The following is an 18,881-nucleotide window of genomic DNA, read 5'->3' as shown; positions in this document are numbered from 1 at the left end:
ACGACTCTTCCAACTCTTTTCTTTAGCTAGCGCCTCTTATATTACCCATTACCACATCTTCGTTTGACAAACGATGCGACAATCCATCGCCGCCATCCTCGCGCTGGCGGGCGCCGCGTCCGCGCTGAACATCCCGTCCTCCGCGCGGGACGTGCCTGCGGAGGAGCATGTGACGCGTCAAGGGCGGTCCATTCCGTGGCCGCCTGAGCCTCCTGTCATATGTCCGCACGCTGATTCAGCCCGTTTTCCTCTTCGTTCCCACGAGGAACCCCCGGTTGAGGGGAAGCCCCCTGTCGAGGAGGAGCGTGCTCCGTGGACGCCTCCGCCTCCTCCCGCGGACCCGTCTTGGGAGGCGGCCTATCGTCGATGCTTCCAGTAAGTCTTTTCCCCATCTATTCTCTCCTTTATTATCACTCTTCGTTGCAGGAACATATCACATACACGACCCCTTTCGCGCGCTCTTAGAATACTGCTAACGTTGATAATATAGTGACGGTGTCGACGGGGTCCGCGCGCTCGACTACGGCGGCGGCGTCGACTGGCGGTACCTGACCATCGACCGCTGCCTCGACGCCTGTGCTTCGCAAGGCTTCAAGCTGGCCGGGCTCGAGTACGGCAAGGAGTGCTACTGCGGCAACACCCTGCAGGGCGAGAACGTGCCTGCCCTGGACGAGCGGTGCGACATCCCTTGTTTTGGAAGTAAGTTCTGGCCTTTGCCTTTGGTTCATCCATCCCAGCGATAGCGGCTTAGGGGATGAAAGAGAGTATGTTGTACTTACACATTGCGTGCGGTAGATAACCAGACGACCTGCGGTGGCGATGGTGCTCTTGCCCTCTATGTCAAGGACAAGTTCGAGTTCACCGAGGGCAAGGCATTCGATGGCCTCGGACACGGGTACGAGGGATATGAGCCCGTTGGTTGTTACCAGTAAGCATCCTAATATCTCCTTTCTATTCTATGCCCGATCGTCCTTGGATATACCTCCTCCTCTTACTAATTCGCCACGCTCCGCAACAGGGACTTTCGCGCCTCAGACCGCACCCTCAAGGTCGACGCCCTGCGCGGTCCCGAGTCCACCCACATGACGCCCGAGCTGTGCATCAAGGACTGTCAAGCCCGCGGTTTCCCCCTGGCGGGGCTTGAGTACGGCCGCCAGTGCTTCTGCGGCCACGACCGCTCAGGCTGGTCCAAGAAGACGGAGGACTTCTACTGCAACCACGGCTGTACCGGTAACGCGCAACTGTAAGTGGTGAATCGTCTGCTGTAATGACATGACCCCTTTTCTGACACATCTCTCTCTTTCTCTCGACAGGTTCTGCGGTGGAAATTGGAACCTCGTCATCTACTCCAAGGGCGGTGTGACTCCTGCTATTGCTCCTCCTCCTCCACCGCCGCCACCACCACCTCCTCCTCCCCCGGTCGATGAGCCACCCGTCGAGGAACCGGTCCCAGAAGAGTTACACTCCGAAGCGCCCATTTCTCCCGAAGGAATACGACGGAGGTGCACGACGGGATATTGTCTCCCAGTCGAAACCAACCCCTCGTCCGAATTCCCATCTCGAATTCCAGTCTCAGATCTGTTCCCACCCTTCCCGTCCACATCGTCTTCCATTGTATATGTGTTCCCAACCCCAACAACCACACGGCTACGCCCCCCCCATCACACTTTCGTTACCAACCACATTTGAGTTCTCAGTCGCAATTCGACTCCCATCCTCATCAGCCACACCGACTCCAATCGCCGATCTGGACCCTCCCCCCGTCGGCTACGAGTAGCATGCTGAAGGGGGCCCCGCTGTTTCGAAGAAGAAGAAGAAGAATAGGAGAAGGAAGAAGAAAGTGATGATGGATGTAGTGTCGGAAAGGAAATTGTCCATGGGAGCTTCTTTTGCCCAGTAGTAACTAGTATCCGAATCCTCCCCGAGACTATCGGCGATATGTATCGGTGTTTCCCACTCGTAGGCGACGAACAATACGCCTAATCTTTCTTACTTTCTGCTCAGGTCTGCCGGTATCCCTCCCAAAGACTGCCGCGCCGATCTCGCGGTATGTGCTTTTCACCTGCAACGCCTATCGTCGGGCTTCTACATTGAAGAGAATGGACTGGCTGCGTGCCTGTGTCTGTTTGGCGGGTAGATACGAGTTAGCGCTGTAGTCGGGACATCGGACTGTCGAGAAGAGCGTCCTCTGAAATTTCTTATTTGATTGTTAGAACGCGCGATATTTTCCCGCTTCTGATGTTCTCTCCTGCTTGCCTGTAGTAAATGGAACAGTATCTCGTGGGGGACTCCATCCAGCCTGAGAACCTCCCCTCGCTATGCGAGCGGTAGATACGAAATAGTTGCCTTTGTTTTTGAAAGCTGTGTTTCGTTGGTATTCTGAAACAGACTTGCACTACGACTAGTTGAGAAATATGTTGTTTGATACAGTCAAAGAAAACCGGACAGGGGAGTGAATACTGCAACGCATGAAGTGTGTATGTACTGTTTTATCATATTTTAATAAGAGCAAAGCTGAGGGAGATTTAGTCTGGGAGAAGAGACGTAGCTGTATCGAATAGTCTCTCTCTCTCTCTCCTCCATCGATCACATTCTGCTTCTGGAACTTTCCGTCACAACGTGGCTAGAGCGACAAAGCCAAGAAGAACTTCTCACGAAACACTCGGGTGAAGTAAAAGGGAGAAATGATAAGGTACCGAGGCCAAGAGTAGCCAGTTGGGCAAGCCCAGCCTAGTTAGTTGACCTCCTGATCCTGCCATGTCAACAGCGAACAAAGAGCAGAGTATCAGAGATGTGACATGGCTCTTTAGAAGAAGATGTGACGGGGAAACAAAGAGCACACACCGTGTATTCAGGGGCTACTATGTATTAGGTGGAGATATATAACATACTACCTGGCGTCCCTGTACCATGGAAGAAGAAACATCACACATTTACGTATCCTCATTTGCACACAGGGCGCCAAACAACATCATCCACAGTTTCTGCCTCTCTGTGGTTACATACATAATACAGAGCCTCTAGACCGGACTCTTCAGAACACATCACATACTCACTAAAGTCCACCAAACCATCAATCCAAGATGTCCCAACCCAGAAAAATCTACAACACCCGCTCGAGGGCCGCTTTAAACAACAACGCGGCCGGCCGCGTAGAAACACCAACCACGGGCCTCCCCAGGCCTAACCCTCCCCAACCCACACCCCCCATTCAGCGACGACGATGATGATGAAAACACGCGCCCCTTAATGGTCCCGATGTCCAGCATCGCCCAACAAGGCGCCGGCTTCAAAGACGCCGCCACCGCCCACCGCACCCTCGACCTCATCGCCCACCGCAGCCTCCTGTACCAACACCAGCTCGTCCGCACCTACATCGCGCGCGCCCAGACGCACTCCCACGCCGCCACGTCCCCCGGCATGGCCGCCGCCGCCGCCGTCTTCGAAGCCTGGCAAACCAGCACCCTCCCGTTCCTGCGCAGCCAGCTCCGCTGCCGCCTCGGCATCGGCAATGGCGGCGGCGGCGGCGGCAGCAGCGGCGGGGGTTCCGGCCTCTGGTGCCCAAGGACGTGCTGGCGGCGCTGCAGCCGCTCCTCACAGAAATCGAGGCGGAGATGAACCACGCCGCGAGCGTCTGGGGCGCCGCGAACACGGACCCGCCCTTCTGGGCCGTGGGCGGCGAGCGCGGCGCGGGGGCGTTCATGCGGGATTATCTGGCGAGCTCGCCGCGGGCGAAGCTGGGGAACATGGTGCTCGGGCCCACGGCGGGGACGGCGCGGGAGGAGGACTGGGAGACGGTGCGGTACGGGGCACTGGACGGGATGATACCTGGCGACCGGGAGACCGTAGAGGGGTGGAGGAAGGAGGAGCTCTGGGAGGCGGACGGGTGCACGCCGACGCGGGCGCACTTGCGGATGCTGGTTTGGGCTTGGTCGCCGGTGCCGACGCGGACGCTGGTGGACAGGATTCGGAAGTTTGTGGAGGCCCTCGCTGCGCGAACGTAGTTGGGCTCTGGGTTGGAGAATGTGGGGAGCTTCGCAGGTGTAGATAGATGGGTCACAGATGGGCTGGACAGGGAACAACAATAGATGATGGGCGTAGTGGAAATCGAAAAGGGGGCAGGTTCACTTGACTGTTGTGATGTCAGATCACTGAATGATAAATAGCCCCTGAATCACACATCCGTGATAGCTTAGATCATGGGATCAAAATCAAGTCGCTTTCACTCAGAGGTCCGCAAAATGTCAATTTTTGAACCTTGTGTCTGTATATATAATACATTCATGTGACGTTTTCTCCCCTATTTCGAAACCATAGCCTTGACCGTCTCCTCAATCGGCACCGCCTTCCTCCCCACCAAATCCAGCAGCGTCTCCAGCGTCGGGTCGTCAATCAAACACTCGCCGTCCTCGAGGGCGTCGTACGTCGCGGACCACCACTCGACCGCCGGACGATCCATGCCGCGGTCCTCGACGTAGTGGCGCTCATGCTCCTTGCGGCCCACGATCTCGACCTCGACCTTTTCCTTCGCGGGGCGCGCCGCCGACACCATGGCCGCAATCTCCTTCAAGTCCCGCGCCCCCGCGGGCGCCGTCGATAGGTAACACGTCTTCCCCGCCCACTCCTCCCCCGGCTGCGTCAGCACCAACGCATTCGCCACCCCCAGATCCGCAATAGCCGTCCAGCAGATCTTGCCGTCCCCGCCAAGCTTGACGGTCCCGCGCGCATCATTCTTCATATCGAAGAAGTAGCCCAAGTACAGGGGCCAGGACTCGTTATACAGCCCCTCGCGCAGGGCCGTGGTCTTGACCTTGTCCTCCTTCCGCAGCGACTCCAGATAGGCCTCGGTGCGGATATGCGCCCGCATCACCCCGGACTTGCTCGGGTTCCCGAACCCGAGACTAGAGTAGTAGATATGCCCCACGCCCGCCGCGACGGCGGCGTCGATGGCCGTCTTGTGGTGCGCCTCGCGGCCCGACCCGGGCGGCGCGTCGTTGTAGTCCAGCTCGATGCGCGGGGTCGAGACGAGGAAGAAGCGCTCGACGCCCTGCAGGGCCTTCTCGAGCGACGCCGCGTCGTCGAAGGTGGCGTGGCGCACTTGCACGCCCTTGGACTCCAGCTGCTGCCACTTGTCGGACCCGGGCGCCGACGAGGTGAGGGCGACGATGGAGGCGGGCGCCGCCAGCTTCTGGGAAAGGAGGGCGGAGAGGGTGGCCCCGCCGAGCTTGCCCGTCGCGCCTATGATTGCAATCGACATGTTTTCTGGAGTTTCCTTGTTCCTTTGGTTTTGCTGTTGTGTATTGAAAGAGAAATCCTTCTTCTTTGCAAGTGAAATGCAGTTATGTAGAGCAGCTTCCAGGTCTTGTAGACCAAATCCGGCATTAGTAAGAGTCTTGAGATGATATATCGGCAGTTCTGGAGACAGAGCTTGCTAAGCGGACAACGTCATGCTCCAATGCTCCATTCTGTGGGTCAGTCCAACTGCTTAACGCCGAAGTCCCCCGAGCGGCGGCAACCTTGGAGATGATGCTTGGTAATACCGACTAACTACCATCGAGACACTTTAGAGCGTACCCATGCTAAATCAGAAGGTAACATATTTCCAAGGATAATGAGGCTGAGAAGCTATATGCCAGAAAGGGGTACTCTTTGACCACATCTCAAGTGGAAGCTGCCGAACCATCATCTATATTCACCATAAAATGAGACCCATTTCCAGATGAAATCAGTCTCATCAGACGAGTTACCGTTCGGCTCATATCGGTACTGCCTTCACCAACCCCCTCAACTCCCCCCATCGCCTCCGCATCCAGATACACCGCCACATCCACCCCGCCATCATCCATCGTCGGATCCAGCAGCACCAAGATGCCGTCCGTCTTCCCCATGACCGCATGCACGTAGCGCGGCCGCCTTTCTTCATCTTGGGACTCGCCAGCATCAGAAGGAAACCCAAAGTCGACCTCGTAGAGCCGCGTCCGCAGCCACGACGTCACGATGACGTGCCGCGGTCGTGGAGGTCGCACCGTTCGACTCCCCCTGATGAGGGGGCTGAGAAGCGGAAAGGAGAGACGACGCGGGAGCCTTGTTGTGCGTCATGAACAAGGGAGACCCGAGGAACGTCTCGGGTAGAGGGGGGCTCGCCCCGCCGCCGGGCCTCGAGCGTATAATTAAGGAAGACCTCGTCGTCCGCCGCGGCAGCGTAAGACGAAGACTTGACCGAGCACCGGGTCTGGGTGACGAGGCGGAAGAGGTGGGCGAGCAGGGCATCAGAGCGCGAGATGTTATTGTTATTGGTGTTGCCGTCTGCGGTCGCTTCGGCCCGAGCGCGCTCACGCAGCCGGGAAAGCTCATCGCCAGTGAAGTGCAGCATGGCTGACGCCGCGGGCCGGCTGAGATCCCACGTATGCCACGGGGCCGTGGTTGACGGGGACAGCGTGGTCTTGGCCAGAATATCTGCCGGCGGAATGCTGTTCTGCGTGGTGTTCACGAGGTACGGGGAATACCCCGGCGCATCCGTATCCCACCAGTTGAACCGGTGTAAAGGCAACGCGCGAGCCTTCGCGCAGAGCTCCATATCGGGCCCGTTCGCGGAGTCGATGTCTCCGGTGGCCCGGGCATCCATCTGGGCCGAATCGAAGATTGGCTCGCCAAAGAGCGAGGACGATGGACTCTTCTGTTGCGCGCTGCGGCAGTTCGCCGCCCACTTGTGCATAAAGACCATCATAGACTGCGCATCAGCAACAGGATGCGCCAGCCTCACCCCGACCCCATAGCCCCCGCAGGCGAACAGCGTGATCTGCACGGCCATACGAGGCAAGCCCGGCGAGTCCTTCAATCCCGCCAGCGCGAGCTTCGCGGACGAGACCAGGTCCCCTTGCGGGAAAGCGTCGTTATCCCACCAGACGCCGTCTGGGCGCGAAGATGACGACGACAACGGTACGATCGGGTCCAAGGCGTAATCACGCCTCACCACGCTCCATTCCACGCCCGGATCGGACTGGCCAGAGTCGCTCCCGCCATACGTGAGCATGCAGCGCTGCCACCGCTCCGTGTGGTTGTTGGATTCAGGTCGAAAAGGAGCCCAATGCAGCTGGCCGGCCCATTGCGGGAAGTCGTTCAGGGTCGTGATAAAGGAGGACTGTAGACGATCCACTATCATGTTGTCCCCGGGGTCCTCCCCGGCTGGCGGGGCATCAAACAGCCACACAGCACCTGTGTCCGTAAAGCGCGCGCATGTCGCATCGAGAATCGATAGCGGCACCGATTTTATCTCCTCGGTGCGATCCGGAGAGGGAAAGAGCCGAATTGGGCCAGTAGGATGGTTACTGCCCATGGTGAATGTTGCAGATGATGCTACGACGTGCTTGTGTGAGTTTCTACGCTTGGGCAGAGTGCTATCGGAAAATTCAGATGTAGCTCCATCATGGCAAGAGGACGGCGGTCAATCGTATCGCACTGCATCGTGTGCTTATATGTGAGTTGCTCAAGACCAGGATGGGTCAAATCGGACGGGGCAAAGCAGACGTCTTATAATGACCGTCATACGCGTGGCCAACCCACAACCCAAAGAGGCAATCGCGACCTAAGCCATACTTGTCGCTTCCAGGCATCGATCCCGGTCACTGTAAACACTCATTCGGGTGCTGGCCCTCGTCTGGAGTTTCAATCAATTCATCGTGTGTTATGGGATGTCGTTAGTAAAAGTTGCCCATGAGCCGCATGTGGTTCGGGCTCCATAAAACACATGCGTGCATGACTCGTGTAAACTTCGAATGAATTATCCAACGCTGCCTAACTATCTACAACATTGCAATCTATTCAAATAGCAATGAAGAAACTCTTCTCCCCATCCTTGGGAAGAACCCGAGCACGCTCCATAATCGGATCCACGCAAGAAAGCCGGATCCTTTCGGGAGTCGCGGGGCTCTCGAGCCGCAACAGCCCGTCATCCTCGCCGCCCTCTGCCCCGAGCTTGGCCGTGACCCCGTAGTCGGCCCGCGCCGCCTTAAGCGCGTCGCGGATCGCGAAGAACACGGAGCTGCCCATGAACAGCGGCGGCTCGCCCACGCCGCGGCTGCGCTGGATCGTCCGGAGGTTCTCCCACGTCACCCCCTTGAGCAGGCTCACGTTGAACTGCTGCGGGATATCCCGGAAACCGGGGATCTTGTAGGCACCGGGCCCCTTCGTGAACAGGTTGCCGGCGTTGACACCGTTCCGCAGCCAGAGACTCTCCTCCATGGTGAAGAGTCCCATGCCCTGAACGAAAGCACCCTCTATCTGGCCGTAATCAATAGAGGGGTTGATCGAGCGACCGACATCCATCTTGATATCAGCCTGCCGACAACTCCAGGTACCCGTCAGACAGTCCACCTCGACCTCGGCAGCCGCTACTCCCTGTGTGAAGTAGAAGAACATCTGGCCCTTATTTTCGCCCCAAGTATAGCCGATCTCAGGTGTCTTGTAGAAGCCATTCGCGCTGAGGTTGACACGGTCAAAGTATGCAGCATGTGCCACATCTTTCAGAGAGGCACCTGGGCCCAACCTTTCCCTGTACGGCGCCAAGCGAGCATTGAGTTGTTCGCAGGCGTTATGAACAGCGTAGCCATTGAGATCGGACGAAGCAGAGGCAGCCGTGGCTGAGGAGTTGGCAACTGTGTTGGTGGCAGTTTCGGATATATGAATGTCCTCCATGGGAATTTGGAGCGCCTCCGCCGCGATCATAATCATCTTGGTGTGAAGACCTTGGCCCATTTCCGTCCCGCCATGAGCTACCAGTACCGAGCCGTCGTGGTAAATGTGCACCAGAGCGCCCGCCTGGTTCAGCCACAACGCCGTGAACGAGATACCAAACTTCGTGGGGATTAAGGCAAGACCTCGCTTGCGCCACTTGTGCGACTTGTTGAACTCGGTAACGGCCTTGCGACGGTCTGCATAAGCCGATTCTTCTTGGACCTGCTTGTACATTAAGGGAACGTGCCAGTCCTGAAGGGGTTGGTTGAAGTGAGTTTCCTCATTAGGCTCGTAGAAGTTGATCTGTCGTAGTTCCTCAACGGGCATACCCAGTCGGTCTGCGACTTCTGACATATACGATTCTGCCATGAACAACCCCTGAGGGCCTCCGAACCCACGGAACGCCGTGTTCGACATAGTGTTTGTCTTGCAAAGGCGACCTCGAATGTGCACGTTCGGGATCTTGTAGCAACTGTCGATGTGTGTCATTGCTCGCTCGCAGACTGCTGGAGACAAGTCGAACGACCATCCGGCATTGTTGAATACGTCCGCATCCAGAGCTTGAAGCTTGCCGTCCTTGTTGACACCGACCTTCCACTTGCATAGGAACGGATGCCTCTGCCCCGACATGATCATGTCTTCGTCTCGGTTCAGCATGCATCGAACCGGTCGTTTAGTCTTTTGCGCGGCGAGGGCTATCATTGTGCTCAGCTGGACACATCTTGTTTCCTTGCCACCAAATCCGCCTCCTAGACGTTTGACACGCGCGACGACCTTGTTGGCCTGGACGCCAAGAATCCTCGCAGCAAATATTTGACTATGGTACAATTAGTCCGAGTTCTCACGAATGTGTCTCGATGATCTTACCTCTCCGTGGGGTTCTGGCTGCTGGTCCAGATTTCCATTTCGCCATCTTCCGGTTTAGGTATGCAGAGACATGCGTTGGTCTCGAGGTAGAAGTGCTCCTGTCCGCCCATCCTGGTAACGCCAGAAAAGGTGTAATCGCAGTTTTTGAAGGCCTCATCCGTGTCACCTTTCTTCAGGTAACGGTAAAAATTGTGAAAGCTTTCCTTTTCGATCGCCTCTTCCATGGTGAATATGGCTGGTAATGTCTCATATTCGATCTTGACGGCTCTAGCGCCGTCGGACGCTCTGGCCTTCGAAGTCGCCAAAACGATGGCAATGGGTTGGCCGGCAGTGAAGACCTCATCTTCGGCAAAAAATAGATCATCGAAGTTTGGCGCGCCCCATTTGTTGTCGTTGGCGTGGTGCAGATCATCCTTGTCAACGATATCGACCACTCCGGGAATGTCCAAGGCGGCGGAGTAATCGCGGGATATGATCTTCGCGTGTGGCCTTGTAGAGAAGACCAAGGCAGCGTGGAGTTCATTCTTCAATGGCGGAATGTCGTCTGTATACTGTGCCTCACCGGTGACCTGCTTCAGAGCTGCGACATGGTTGTTAGCTTTCCCGATTGTTTGTTTCGTGTATTCAGCCGTCGCCTCTCGGTCCTCCCATCCCTTCGACAACTCTCTTTCAAGCTCCTCGACTGCCTGACTGTCACCGTGTTCGCTCTCAGCACTAAGGCCCGACAGGACATCGTGGTAGAATCGATAGAAGAAACTGAGCGCAAGTGATTTCCTGTAAGACGCCATGCCTCCTGGAACGCTGAACTCTAGGTTGAAGTCCGATTCCAAAGCGTTCATGGCACCTTCCAGAGTGTCCGGGTGTGCAAACATCTTGCCCATCAAATACTCGTTTGTTTTCTTTGCCGCTACCGTGAAAGGGGCCATGCCGCCGTACACCAAGTTGCAATGCTCGACATTTCCCTTCTCATCAACTCTTACATGTAGGGCACCCGTAACAATGGCAATGTCGTCATCTTTCCGCTTGGCCTGCTTGTACGCCCTGAAATAGTCGCCTTTCGATTTCGTGATGGGAATACGTATGGAAGCGATGACAGCATCGGATTCAAGCGCTGTCCGTCGGTAGCCCTTGAAGAATGTAGACATAGGTATTTCCGTTTCTTTATGTAGAGACTTGGCGATCAGAACGGCGTCAGCCGCCATGAACACCGGGTTCAAATCGGAGATGGGGGAAGCAGTTGCCAAGTTGCCAGCCGGCGTTCCAACATTGCGAATCTGTCGGCCAGCAAAATACTTTAGCTGCTTGTAGATAGCCTCAAATATTTGGCCCTGTGTATCTCCATAATATTTGATGGCCTCTTGGCAGATGTTCTCCAAGTCCGTAAGGATAACATTGCCGCCAATTTCGATATGGTCGTCTTTGAAAGTATATTGCCTTAGCTCCGGGATATCTCCAACAAACACCGAGACGGGATATTGCAGAGCTTTGAACTTGATCTCGATCTGAGTCTCCGTGCTGCCGCCAATGATCTTGGCGTCAGGATAAACACTTTTGATCTCCAAAAGCTGCTCAAGGGTCATGGGTCGATACCATCTCTTGCGCTTGTTTCCGAAGGCTAAGGGTTTGAATTCATGCTTCTTGAGCGTAGGTGGGAAGATCAACTCGGTATCCTTGTTGTATTCGATGAAGCCAGGAGGTGTGAACCGCTTGATGGGCTGTCCGTCATCTAGACTCTTGCTTTTACAGCATCCACCAGCCGCTTTGGTGCCATCGCCATTCTCCATACAGCAGCCGGACCCGCCGTTTGATGTGCTGCTGCCGCATGCATTCTTGGCGCTGAAGCTCTGAGCGGCATCGAGAATGGGACGGTAACCTGTACAACGACAAAGGTTTCCGTCAAAGGCTTCCTCGACGTCGTGTTCTGTTGGGTTGTCGTTGTTGCGCAACAGAGCATAGAGACTCATGACGATCCCGGGCGTGCAAAAGCCACACTGGCTTCCGTTACTCTTCGCCACCCTTTCCTGTGCCGGATGGGGTTTGGTGACATTTCCGATACCCTCGATGGTGATGACATGTTTTCCATCAACGCTTGCCAGCGGTGCCAAGCAGGCGTTCACACTAGCATGATATATCTGCTTCGTCGTTGGGTTATACTGGCTGATGACCACGGTACACGCACCGCAACCTCCTTCAGCACAGCCGCTATTGATGGCGGGGGGATCAGCAGTGGCGCTTTCGATGCATGTGCAGGCTGTTGGGACTCACAGTTTCGTGCCGGTCAGGCCTATCCCGCGCAAGTACTCAAGCAGTGTAACCTCCGGGTCGATCTCATCGAGCACGACGCGAGTACCGTTCAGGAAGAACCGGATGGTGTCGTCGTATATGGTACTCAGCTTAGGACCATCCGCGGCCAAAGGAGCACGCTCGGGCGAAATAGCGGAGGGCGCCATACTCGCAAGAAGGAGGATCAATTAAGCGAATATCAAGTATCTCATTCCCTTCAGTATGTCTGCCTCAGACCTACACGGACAGAGAGATGAGGCGAAGCAAAACAACAAGCTGAGGTATTAGGTGTCGTATTGATTCGGGCTGACAGCTCTTGCAGCAACAAAGTAGATGGACTTGAGTATGTGTCCGAAGAAGTGATGATCGAAGTCACTCAGACAGTTTGCTGACAAGAAGGAGTAGGTACGATGGATGTTTGCCGTTTGTCCAGATGACCCAGCTAACAACTAGGTTTGGTACCTACATATGGTGCATGGTGGGGTGTGGCAAAGACGGGAAGCTCTTTGTCGGCCTACTGGTACTTGCAGTCTGTCCAGAGCTTCGGACGCTGTGCGGTGTGAGCCTGGCATGCTAAGCCTTGAATTGCCGGGACACAGACACGCAAGCCAAACAGCATGTGCCGTCGGCCTGTCAATTGTGACAGCAAATCAAGGACCACAGATTAGAAATATCGGCGATAAGCCATCCTGTCATCTTGCCATCTTGACCAACGTCGTTTGTCATTGATCCGAATAGCACCTATCTCATCCCGTTCGCCTCGTGCCTCGGTCTCTGGCTGTTTCTGATGCGGATGCAGGCAGCCAAACAGGAGGAATGCAAGATACCAATGAAGGTATTAGTGGTATCGATCACCTCCAGCAACCTCCTTATCACTGCAATACCCCGCAAAGCCCCATGGCGAACCCCACCAAGCTATTCCCTGAGGTGGACCTTCTCGCCTACCCGAACAAACTTCGGCCGGCTCCGCGCCCCAGGCTGGCTTCCGCGGTACTACGCCATTGCGTATTGAGAGTTGACTTACTCGGTAGCAGAGCGAGCTGCGTACTTTTCAGTCCAGTGCAAAAGGCCGTGGCTCGATCATGACATGCTGGAATGAAGCCGGACCCAGTAGATCTTGGGATGGGATCTCTTATCAGAACGCACTTGCTAGCGGCTTGTCCTATCTGTTTAAAAACTGGGGATCCTTTCTCGGATGCAATATTGAGATCCAAGAAATCAACCTCTCATCCCGTGTTCCGGACGACGGTGCTGGAGCCCATACTTCGCGTTCGCGACTCGACTACATCTCTTCTATGTTCATGAAGGCTTGTCAAAATCGCGTTGGCAATCATAGAAGAGAAGTGAAGAACCACCCATGAGGAAATCTGATGAAGGCTCCTCTACTAACCAAACCAAGGTAGGATATGTTTGGTATTATGTGCATGATTCAAGCTACCACAATCCAGCTTCGTCGGTGATTACTTGAAGGATCGCTTCTCTTTGAATGTTCGCTAGTGCTATCGTGGAGAGCCATTGAGTGTACCGATGACTCACGGTGCATGCATTATTCTCGCCTGGGTAACTCATGGCGTACATCTTCCCCGACAGTGCCTGTAGCCAACAGAGACGATCGTGGCCTAGTCGGCATATGCAACTTGATGTTCTGACAAGCGGTCTAATGCTATATTAGCATTCTTGCAGCGTCTTTGGCCATGTCAAAAGGCCTGGTTCGATACTTGGGTAAGGAGTTGAGTTACGGTTGCTTCGGCGTGATGAAGATGGGACTAATTCACGTCACCATGGCCAAGGTTAGCGTGGTTTATCTACAGGGGAAATTCAAGCTATAGGTGAGAGCAGCCCAATCTCATCTTTCCAATTGCCCAGTATACACCAATGATATCGAGATACAGAAGGACGGGTAGATGCCGTGATGCCAAGCTTTCAACCCACTGCCTCACAATCACTTGAATACCTACCTTACGTACGCCATTGGATGCCATTTCCAGGCATCACCTGAATTCTTCAATTATCCCCACGCCATGCTTGTGGCAGTGTTGGGGCTTCCCTCCAGATTGTTGGCTTGGTAGAAATTGAATATTGATTGCCTTAGAGCACCACGGCCAACCAATGCCAGCCCCCAACTGCATTAGACCGAGGCAGGTACAGACACTGCCTCGTCGAGCACGACGACGGTTCGAAGATCGACCTGTCGGTCTTTGCCTGCCTGCGTACTCTTCAATTATCTTCAGATATCTCATCCGACAACGACTTTATGGGCCTTCTTCTCTTGGTTTCAACGAACGCGCCCAATCATGTCCACCGAAACATTCAGTGTCCTTGAGAAGCCCGAAGATGGCTCTGAGGTGCGCCGGCAGCAAGCACAATCAGACCCAACGCCCCTTTGTACGGCTGCTATTGTCGAAGCAGCAGCTCCAACCCATGCGGCGCTTGCGCCAGGGTCCACGTCTGCTCAAACCAACGGGAACAGATTGAGCTATAGATCTTCCCTCCGTGTACCCTTCTCTCATCATCTATCTGTTATCCAGACAAGCTTGCAGAATGCTGGAAATCTGTCTGGAAAGATGGGAAGCTTCAAGACTACCGGGAAGCGTTTGTGGCCTCGATAGCTTTTGTCGCTTTGCTCATGGCTGGCGTGACCCTATGGCCAACCATCACAGCGGCTTCTGATGGCCACAAATCCGAACTGTTGACTGAGTGGAATACTCGCAAAGATTTTCTCTCTCATTGCGAAGAGGTAAATTGCCCTTTTCTGGACGTCGTAGAGACATAGAAATGGTTGCTAACTACGTATATGCATTTCAGCACAATTGGCCGTCACCATCATGCGATACAGCTAGGGGTCTCCAACTGGAAGCGCCCCCCAATTTCGATCGATCAGGATGGAAGAGATATTTCACTCCTGATTGGGCTACTACTCGTTCCCAACAGCACGCAGACGACCCTGTTCAATTCAATGGCCACTCTTCAAGTATGTTAGCCACATTGCTGTGGTATCCTGTGTGCGCTACTGTCTTGATTTGCATCTCGCTACTTCGAAACAGGGGAGTGGCGATGCCACATATCACACTCAAACTTCTCCGCGGGTTGTCAAATCTCCCAAGGCGTCTACATATCACCTATAAGGAACGTAGGCGACCAACCACATGCAACGACCGCCACCTTACCAGACCATCAGGTCAATCGCGTGCAACGACATCTGGGACCGATGTACAAGAAAACCGCGGCCTTCAAGGAGGGCTTCGTCGGCGGCACGCAGCTCACTCCAGCAGAGAGGTCGACAGCGGAGGGATCGACAGTGTACACCTATCCAACCTCACAGAGTGGAACATACCCTCTATCCTCGGTGAAGCTAAGGAAACAGGCTTGGTTGAACTATGCGATAACAAGGATGGTGTCTCCATACCATGTCATGAGCTGTGTACTGGCGAGTCCGGTTCACTCCAGCCGCCAATCGCGAGGATAAACGAGCATATATACCACCCCATTCCAGCGAGAGTTTCAGGAAGGCTTGGGCCGCGTATATCGCTGAAATACGCACCAAGAACTTCTTGTTTCAGTGGCAACTGCTCTGACCAGTTGTTCAATCAACAACCTCAAACTGACTTCAGAGGTCTCGAAGAACACTGGCGTAGGCATACTGCCAACCACAAGGTATTTAAGCCCCTTCAAATGACAGATCCAACGCTTATGTGCCATACAGTATCAGCCAGCTCTGCCTATCGCCGGGCAAAAGTGCCTCGCCAGTGAATCAGAGGGTGCCGCGACTCTGGGTGAGCAAGAGAGCTACAATCAAGATCGACCTTCGTTGTATACCTGTCTAGTCCTATGGCCTGCTACTGGTAAGAAAATACTCTAGTTTATGTGTCTCCATATGTGTCTGGCTATGATCTTACAGCGAGTGTCCATAGAGCCAGGATCACCCCAGCCAGTAGGACGATCACTTTCACTATAATGGTCTGTTCATTGCAACATAGAACTCGCATTTCAGCCTCATTTAGGCGATGGTTTCGGAAGCATTACACCCGAATGCTTCGAGAGACCATTGGCAGCTTACATCTTCCAAGATATTGGAAATCTTTCACGATCTCGTGTGCAGCCTCCGTCGCCTACAATAAAGATCTGGTCAAAATCGGGTCTGCCGAAAGCCGACCCAAGTATGCAATTATTCGTATACGACTGCGTCAGGAGAGGATCAGTGAATTTGCTTCACGTAAGAAATTTCATACTCTTTCCTCTACTGCGCATCTGCCCCTTTTGGATTGGTATGCTAAAAGCTCGTAGCGCCGTGTAATTTCGAACATATTGCATTTTCGAATTACCGTCGCGTCGCAGAGGGCGGAGAACCCGAACGCGGCGAGAAACGAAGCCAATCGAGGCCGGGCAAAAGGCGGGCGGCGCCTTTTGGGTCTGAAGCAAGGAAAGTTAAGGGGGTCATCTCAAAAACTACCTGAAGACTTCTGATGGGGGATTCCAGAACCGAAGAGCAAGCCTTACTGTCGGCTCGTATGAAACAGATCACACTAGTACGCGCAAGAAGCCCTATGTGAGAAAGGGGTGGCTGCGTTCTATCTCGTCAGGCTACGATGCCCCCAAATGAGGGAAATGTTCAGCTCATCGACGAGGCTCCTGAATTGACTCCCACCAAAAGGTCCTTGTCTATTTTTATCGCATGTATTTTGGATACTTACACAGGGCACAATTACCAGGATAACGTATACAGTCATGCATTCCCATCAGTGAATTGTATCCCCTACCTATCCTCTTTACCCAGTATCGCATATCCTCCAGATCTATCTCGTGAAAGAAAATATATCACTGTGTAATTTCCATTTGGGAAGACGGCAAGATAGAAAAAGAAGAAGGGATGACCGCCGAGAGGACTACCGAGTTATACCTGGACTGGGACTTCCGGCGTCGCCAACCGGATCTAGAGCACTCATCGTCTTACCGGTACCCGGGCATTGGAGTGCAGCCATCTTCCGCGCAACCTCACGTCCATACTGGCGACACGCAGCAACATCAGGTTGACGCGAAAGCCAACAACAGCCCTAAGGAGCATGGATACCTGCATGGCTGTATCGATGAACAAGTTCTATAACTCTTCGAGTATATTTCGATAAAGTTGCGCGAGCAAGCAAGCAGGCCCACTTGCACACATCCCTCCAAAAAGCTTCATCGGGCTCGAGTATTCGCAACGTAAATTTGTGCACTGACATTCATTCATGCTTCTTTCAGCGGGAGGGAGGTGCTGCCTAAAAGCAACGGACAGGACTCCTCTTCAAAACACACACCATGGAAGTATTGGGGGGGCTATTCTCGCCTACGAGCGCTCTATTAGCAGCGGGGTGTTGATGTAACGATAAACCAATCGAGCAGCATTATCTCCATGGCAGACCTCAGTGGGCTACGATGCACATATACACTGCATATTGCTATGCTTGGTAGCTTTCAGCCGCTACTGTATTGAGCGCAACCGCTTTGGAACACATCAGACGAGATGACGACAAGTGGTGGGACACCATCTCAACCAACCGGACTGCTGAACTGAGCCAGCAAGGGCAGTTACTCGAAAAATCACATCATTTCCAACGAACACCATGAGAAGAATGCTGTAAATAGGCTTGTTCTTATTGCAAAATGAGCCTAAAGCAGTGACTACTCAGCTGTTCTGTAGTTTCCGGGTAACTCCCTAGCCCTCAGATCATCCCCTCGATGCTAGCTGAATACGAAACTAATAGACGCCCCCCAAAACTCCCTCGCTGTATGAATTCACTTTTCTCCGGATCCTTGCGTGCCGCAGTATTTTCACTCCACGGGCGACTGCAAGCGACGCCCTATGGGGCTACACCTTGGAATTTTGTTGTAGAAAGGGGGATGAGATTGTCCTTGCTCTTCTTCCACTGCACCGTCCATTTGCGATACTTGACTGCCTTGGAGGCGAACTCGAGATAGGCAAGGCCCAGCAGAAGCATGGCCGTGGTCTGGCCAAAGTCCCAACTATCCTCGTCCTCGGTGCCCTCGAGGAGGGGCTGGTTGGCGTGGCGGATGGCGATCATGAAGTAGAGGTGCACCGGGTACTCGAGCATGGCGAAGGCCAGGACGACCAGGAGAAGTCTGGGCCCGCCGAACACGGCCATGCCGACGCCAATCAGTAACCAAAACGCCGTGATCAAGACGTAGGTCTGGTCCGACCCGGGATGCGATGCGAACTTTGACGATGCGCCGACCGTGTTGTAGCACTCGCCCAGCTTGCCATCCTCTTGCCACCTGGCCAGGCGGATCACGAAGGTTAAGGCGAGCGCGATGAAGAAGACGCCGAAGCCGTAAATGGTGAGGTATCGAGACGACAGGCGGGACGTCGACCTATTCAGCATTTTCTGGCAGAATGCTAGGCAAACCAGGACCGCGATGCTCGACACGCTATTGGCAGAGGGAAATAATCAGCATACTGTCAGCAATTACCAGTGAGGTACATGTGTGTATTTGTGGTATGCTAGACTTACCCAACGAAGCTCACCGTGTCGAATACCAGGCGCAGGTGATACAGTCCCAGTTCTTTCCTCTTGGTCCAGGCCGTGATCTGCGGTACCATGGATGTTAGTTCGTCTTGCACCTAACCACAGAAATTGCCCATCAGGATTTTTCTGCATAAAACCTACCATGAGGGCAATACCCAGCAAGACCTGTAGGTCGTTCCCAATATTGACGACGTCGGAGAGGAACTCTATCCGCTTCTTCCGTCGCTCATGCTCGTCGGACCCTTCTGGGTGGTGATGCAGGTGGAGATGGCCCTTCTTGGACAATATGACGATCCAGGCGGCCAGGAAGAGCGAAAGCAGGGCCTGGCCGGCGAAGGAGATGAGCACGCCCAAGCCCGCGATATCAGGCTTTGCCTCGCCAACGTTCTCGCAGTAGGTGATGGTGATGCTTTCGAAGGTGGCCTCCTCGTCGGCCAAGGCGTAATCCATGGCCGCTTCGTTGTTACTGGACTCTTC

The 18,881-nt window shown here is 54.3% G+C and overlaps 7 protein-coding genes across 7 annotated transcripts; 3 read left to right on the top strand and 4 right to left on the bottom strand.

Moving 5' to 3' along the window:
- Positions 1-73: 73 nt before the first annotated feature.
- PG986_009976 (uncharacterized protein) lies at positions 74-1,777 on the top strand (the record flags this gene model as incomplete). Its single annotated transcript, XM_066846198.1, has 6 exons — positions 74-375; positions 491-699; positions 796-895; positions 1,019-1,243; positions 1,314-1,519; positions 1,725-1,777. The coding sequence occupies 6 exons, from the start codon at positions 74-76 to the stop codon at positions 1,775-1,777; spliced, it is 1,095 nt and encodes a 364-aa protein (XP_066698596.1).
- A 1,472-nt stretch (positions 1,778-3,249) lies between these two features.
- On the top strand, positions 3,250-4,004 carry PG986_009975 (uncharacterized protein; the record flags this gene model as incomplete). Its single annotated transcript, XM_066846197.1, has 2 exons — positions 3,250-3,544; positions 3,601-4,004. 2 exons carry the CDS (start codon positions 3,250-3,252, stop codon positions 4,002-4,004), a joined length of 699 nt encoding a protein of 232 aa, XP_066698595.1.
- A 296-nt stretch (positions 4,005-4,300) lies between these two features.
- PG986_009974 (uncharacterized protein) lies at positions 4,301-5,257 on the bottom strand (the record flags this gene model as incomplete). The annotated part of the gene is made up of 1 exon (XM_066846196.1): positions 4,301-5,257. The coding sequence occupies one exon, from the start codon at positions 5,255-5,257 to the stop codon at positions 4,301-4,303; it is 957 nt and encodes a 318-aa protein (XP_066698594.1).
- A 735-nt stretch (positions 5,258-5,992) lies between these two features.
- Positions 5,993-7,336, bottom strand: PG986_009973 (transferase family protein; the record flags this gene model as incomplete). Its single annotated transcript, XM_066846195.1, has 1 exon — positions 5,993-7,336. One exon carries the CDS (start codon positions 7,334-7,336, stop codon positions 5,993-5,995), a length of 1,344 nt encoding a protein of 447 aa, XP_066698593.1.
- Positions 7,337-7,821: 485 nt separating this feature from the next.
- Positions 7,822-12,050, bottom strand: PG986_009972 (uncharacterized protein; the record flags this gene model as incomplete). The annotated part of the gene is made up of 3 exons (XM_066846194.1): positions 7,822-9,550; positions 9,601-11,802; positions 11,866-12,050. 3 exons carry the CDS (start codon positions 12,048-12,050, stop codon positions 7,822-7,824), a joined length of 4,116 nt encoding a protein of 1,371 aa, XP_066698592.1.
- Positions 12,051-14,177: 2,127 nt separating this feature from the next.
- PG986_009971 (uncharacterized protein) lies at positions 14,178-14,492 on the top strand (the record flags this gene model as incomplete). Its single annotated transcript, XM_066846193.1, has 1 exon — positions 14,178-14,492. One exon carries the CDS (start codon positions 14,178-14,180, stop codon positions 14,490-14,492), a length of 315 nt encoding a protein of 104 aa, XP_066698591.1.
- A 3,228-nt stretch (positions 14,493-17,720) lies between these two features.
- On the bottom strand, positions 17,721-18,854 carry PG986_009970 (uncharacterized protein; the record flags this gene model as incomplete). Its single annotated transcript, XM_066846192.1, has 3 exons — positions 17,721-18,306; positions 18,390-18,466; positions 18,546-18,854. The coding sequence occupies 3 exons, from the start codon at positions 18,852-18,854 to the stop codon at positions 17,721-17,723; spliced, it is 972 nt and encodes a 323-aa protein (XP_066698590.1).
- Between the last annotated feature and the right edge of the window lie 27 nt (positions 18,855-18,881).

This window comes from Apiospora aurea, assembly GCF_038362705.1.
Source record: "Apiospora aurea strain CBS 24483 chromosome Unknown utg000006l_segment0_segment0, whole genome shotgun sequence".
Lineage (NCBI taxonomy): Eukaryota > Fungi > Ascomycota > Sordariomycetes > Amphisphaeriales > Apiosporaceae > Apiospora > Apiospora aurea.
The sequence above is the reverse complement of the archived record's forward strand: the minus strand, read 5'-3'. Positions and strand labels throughout refer to the sequence as shown.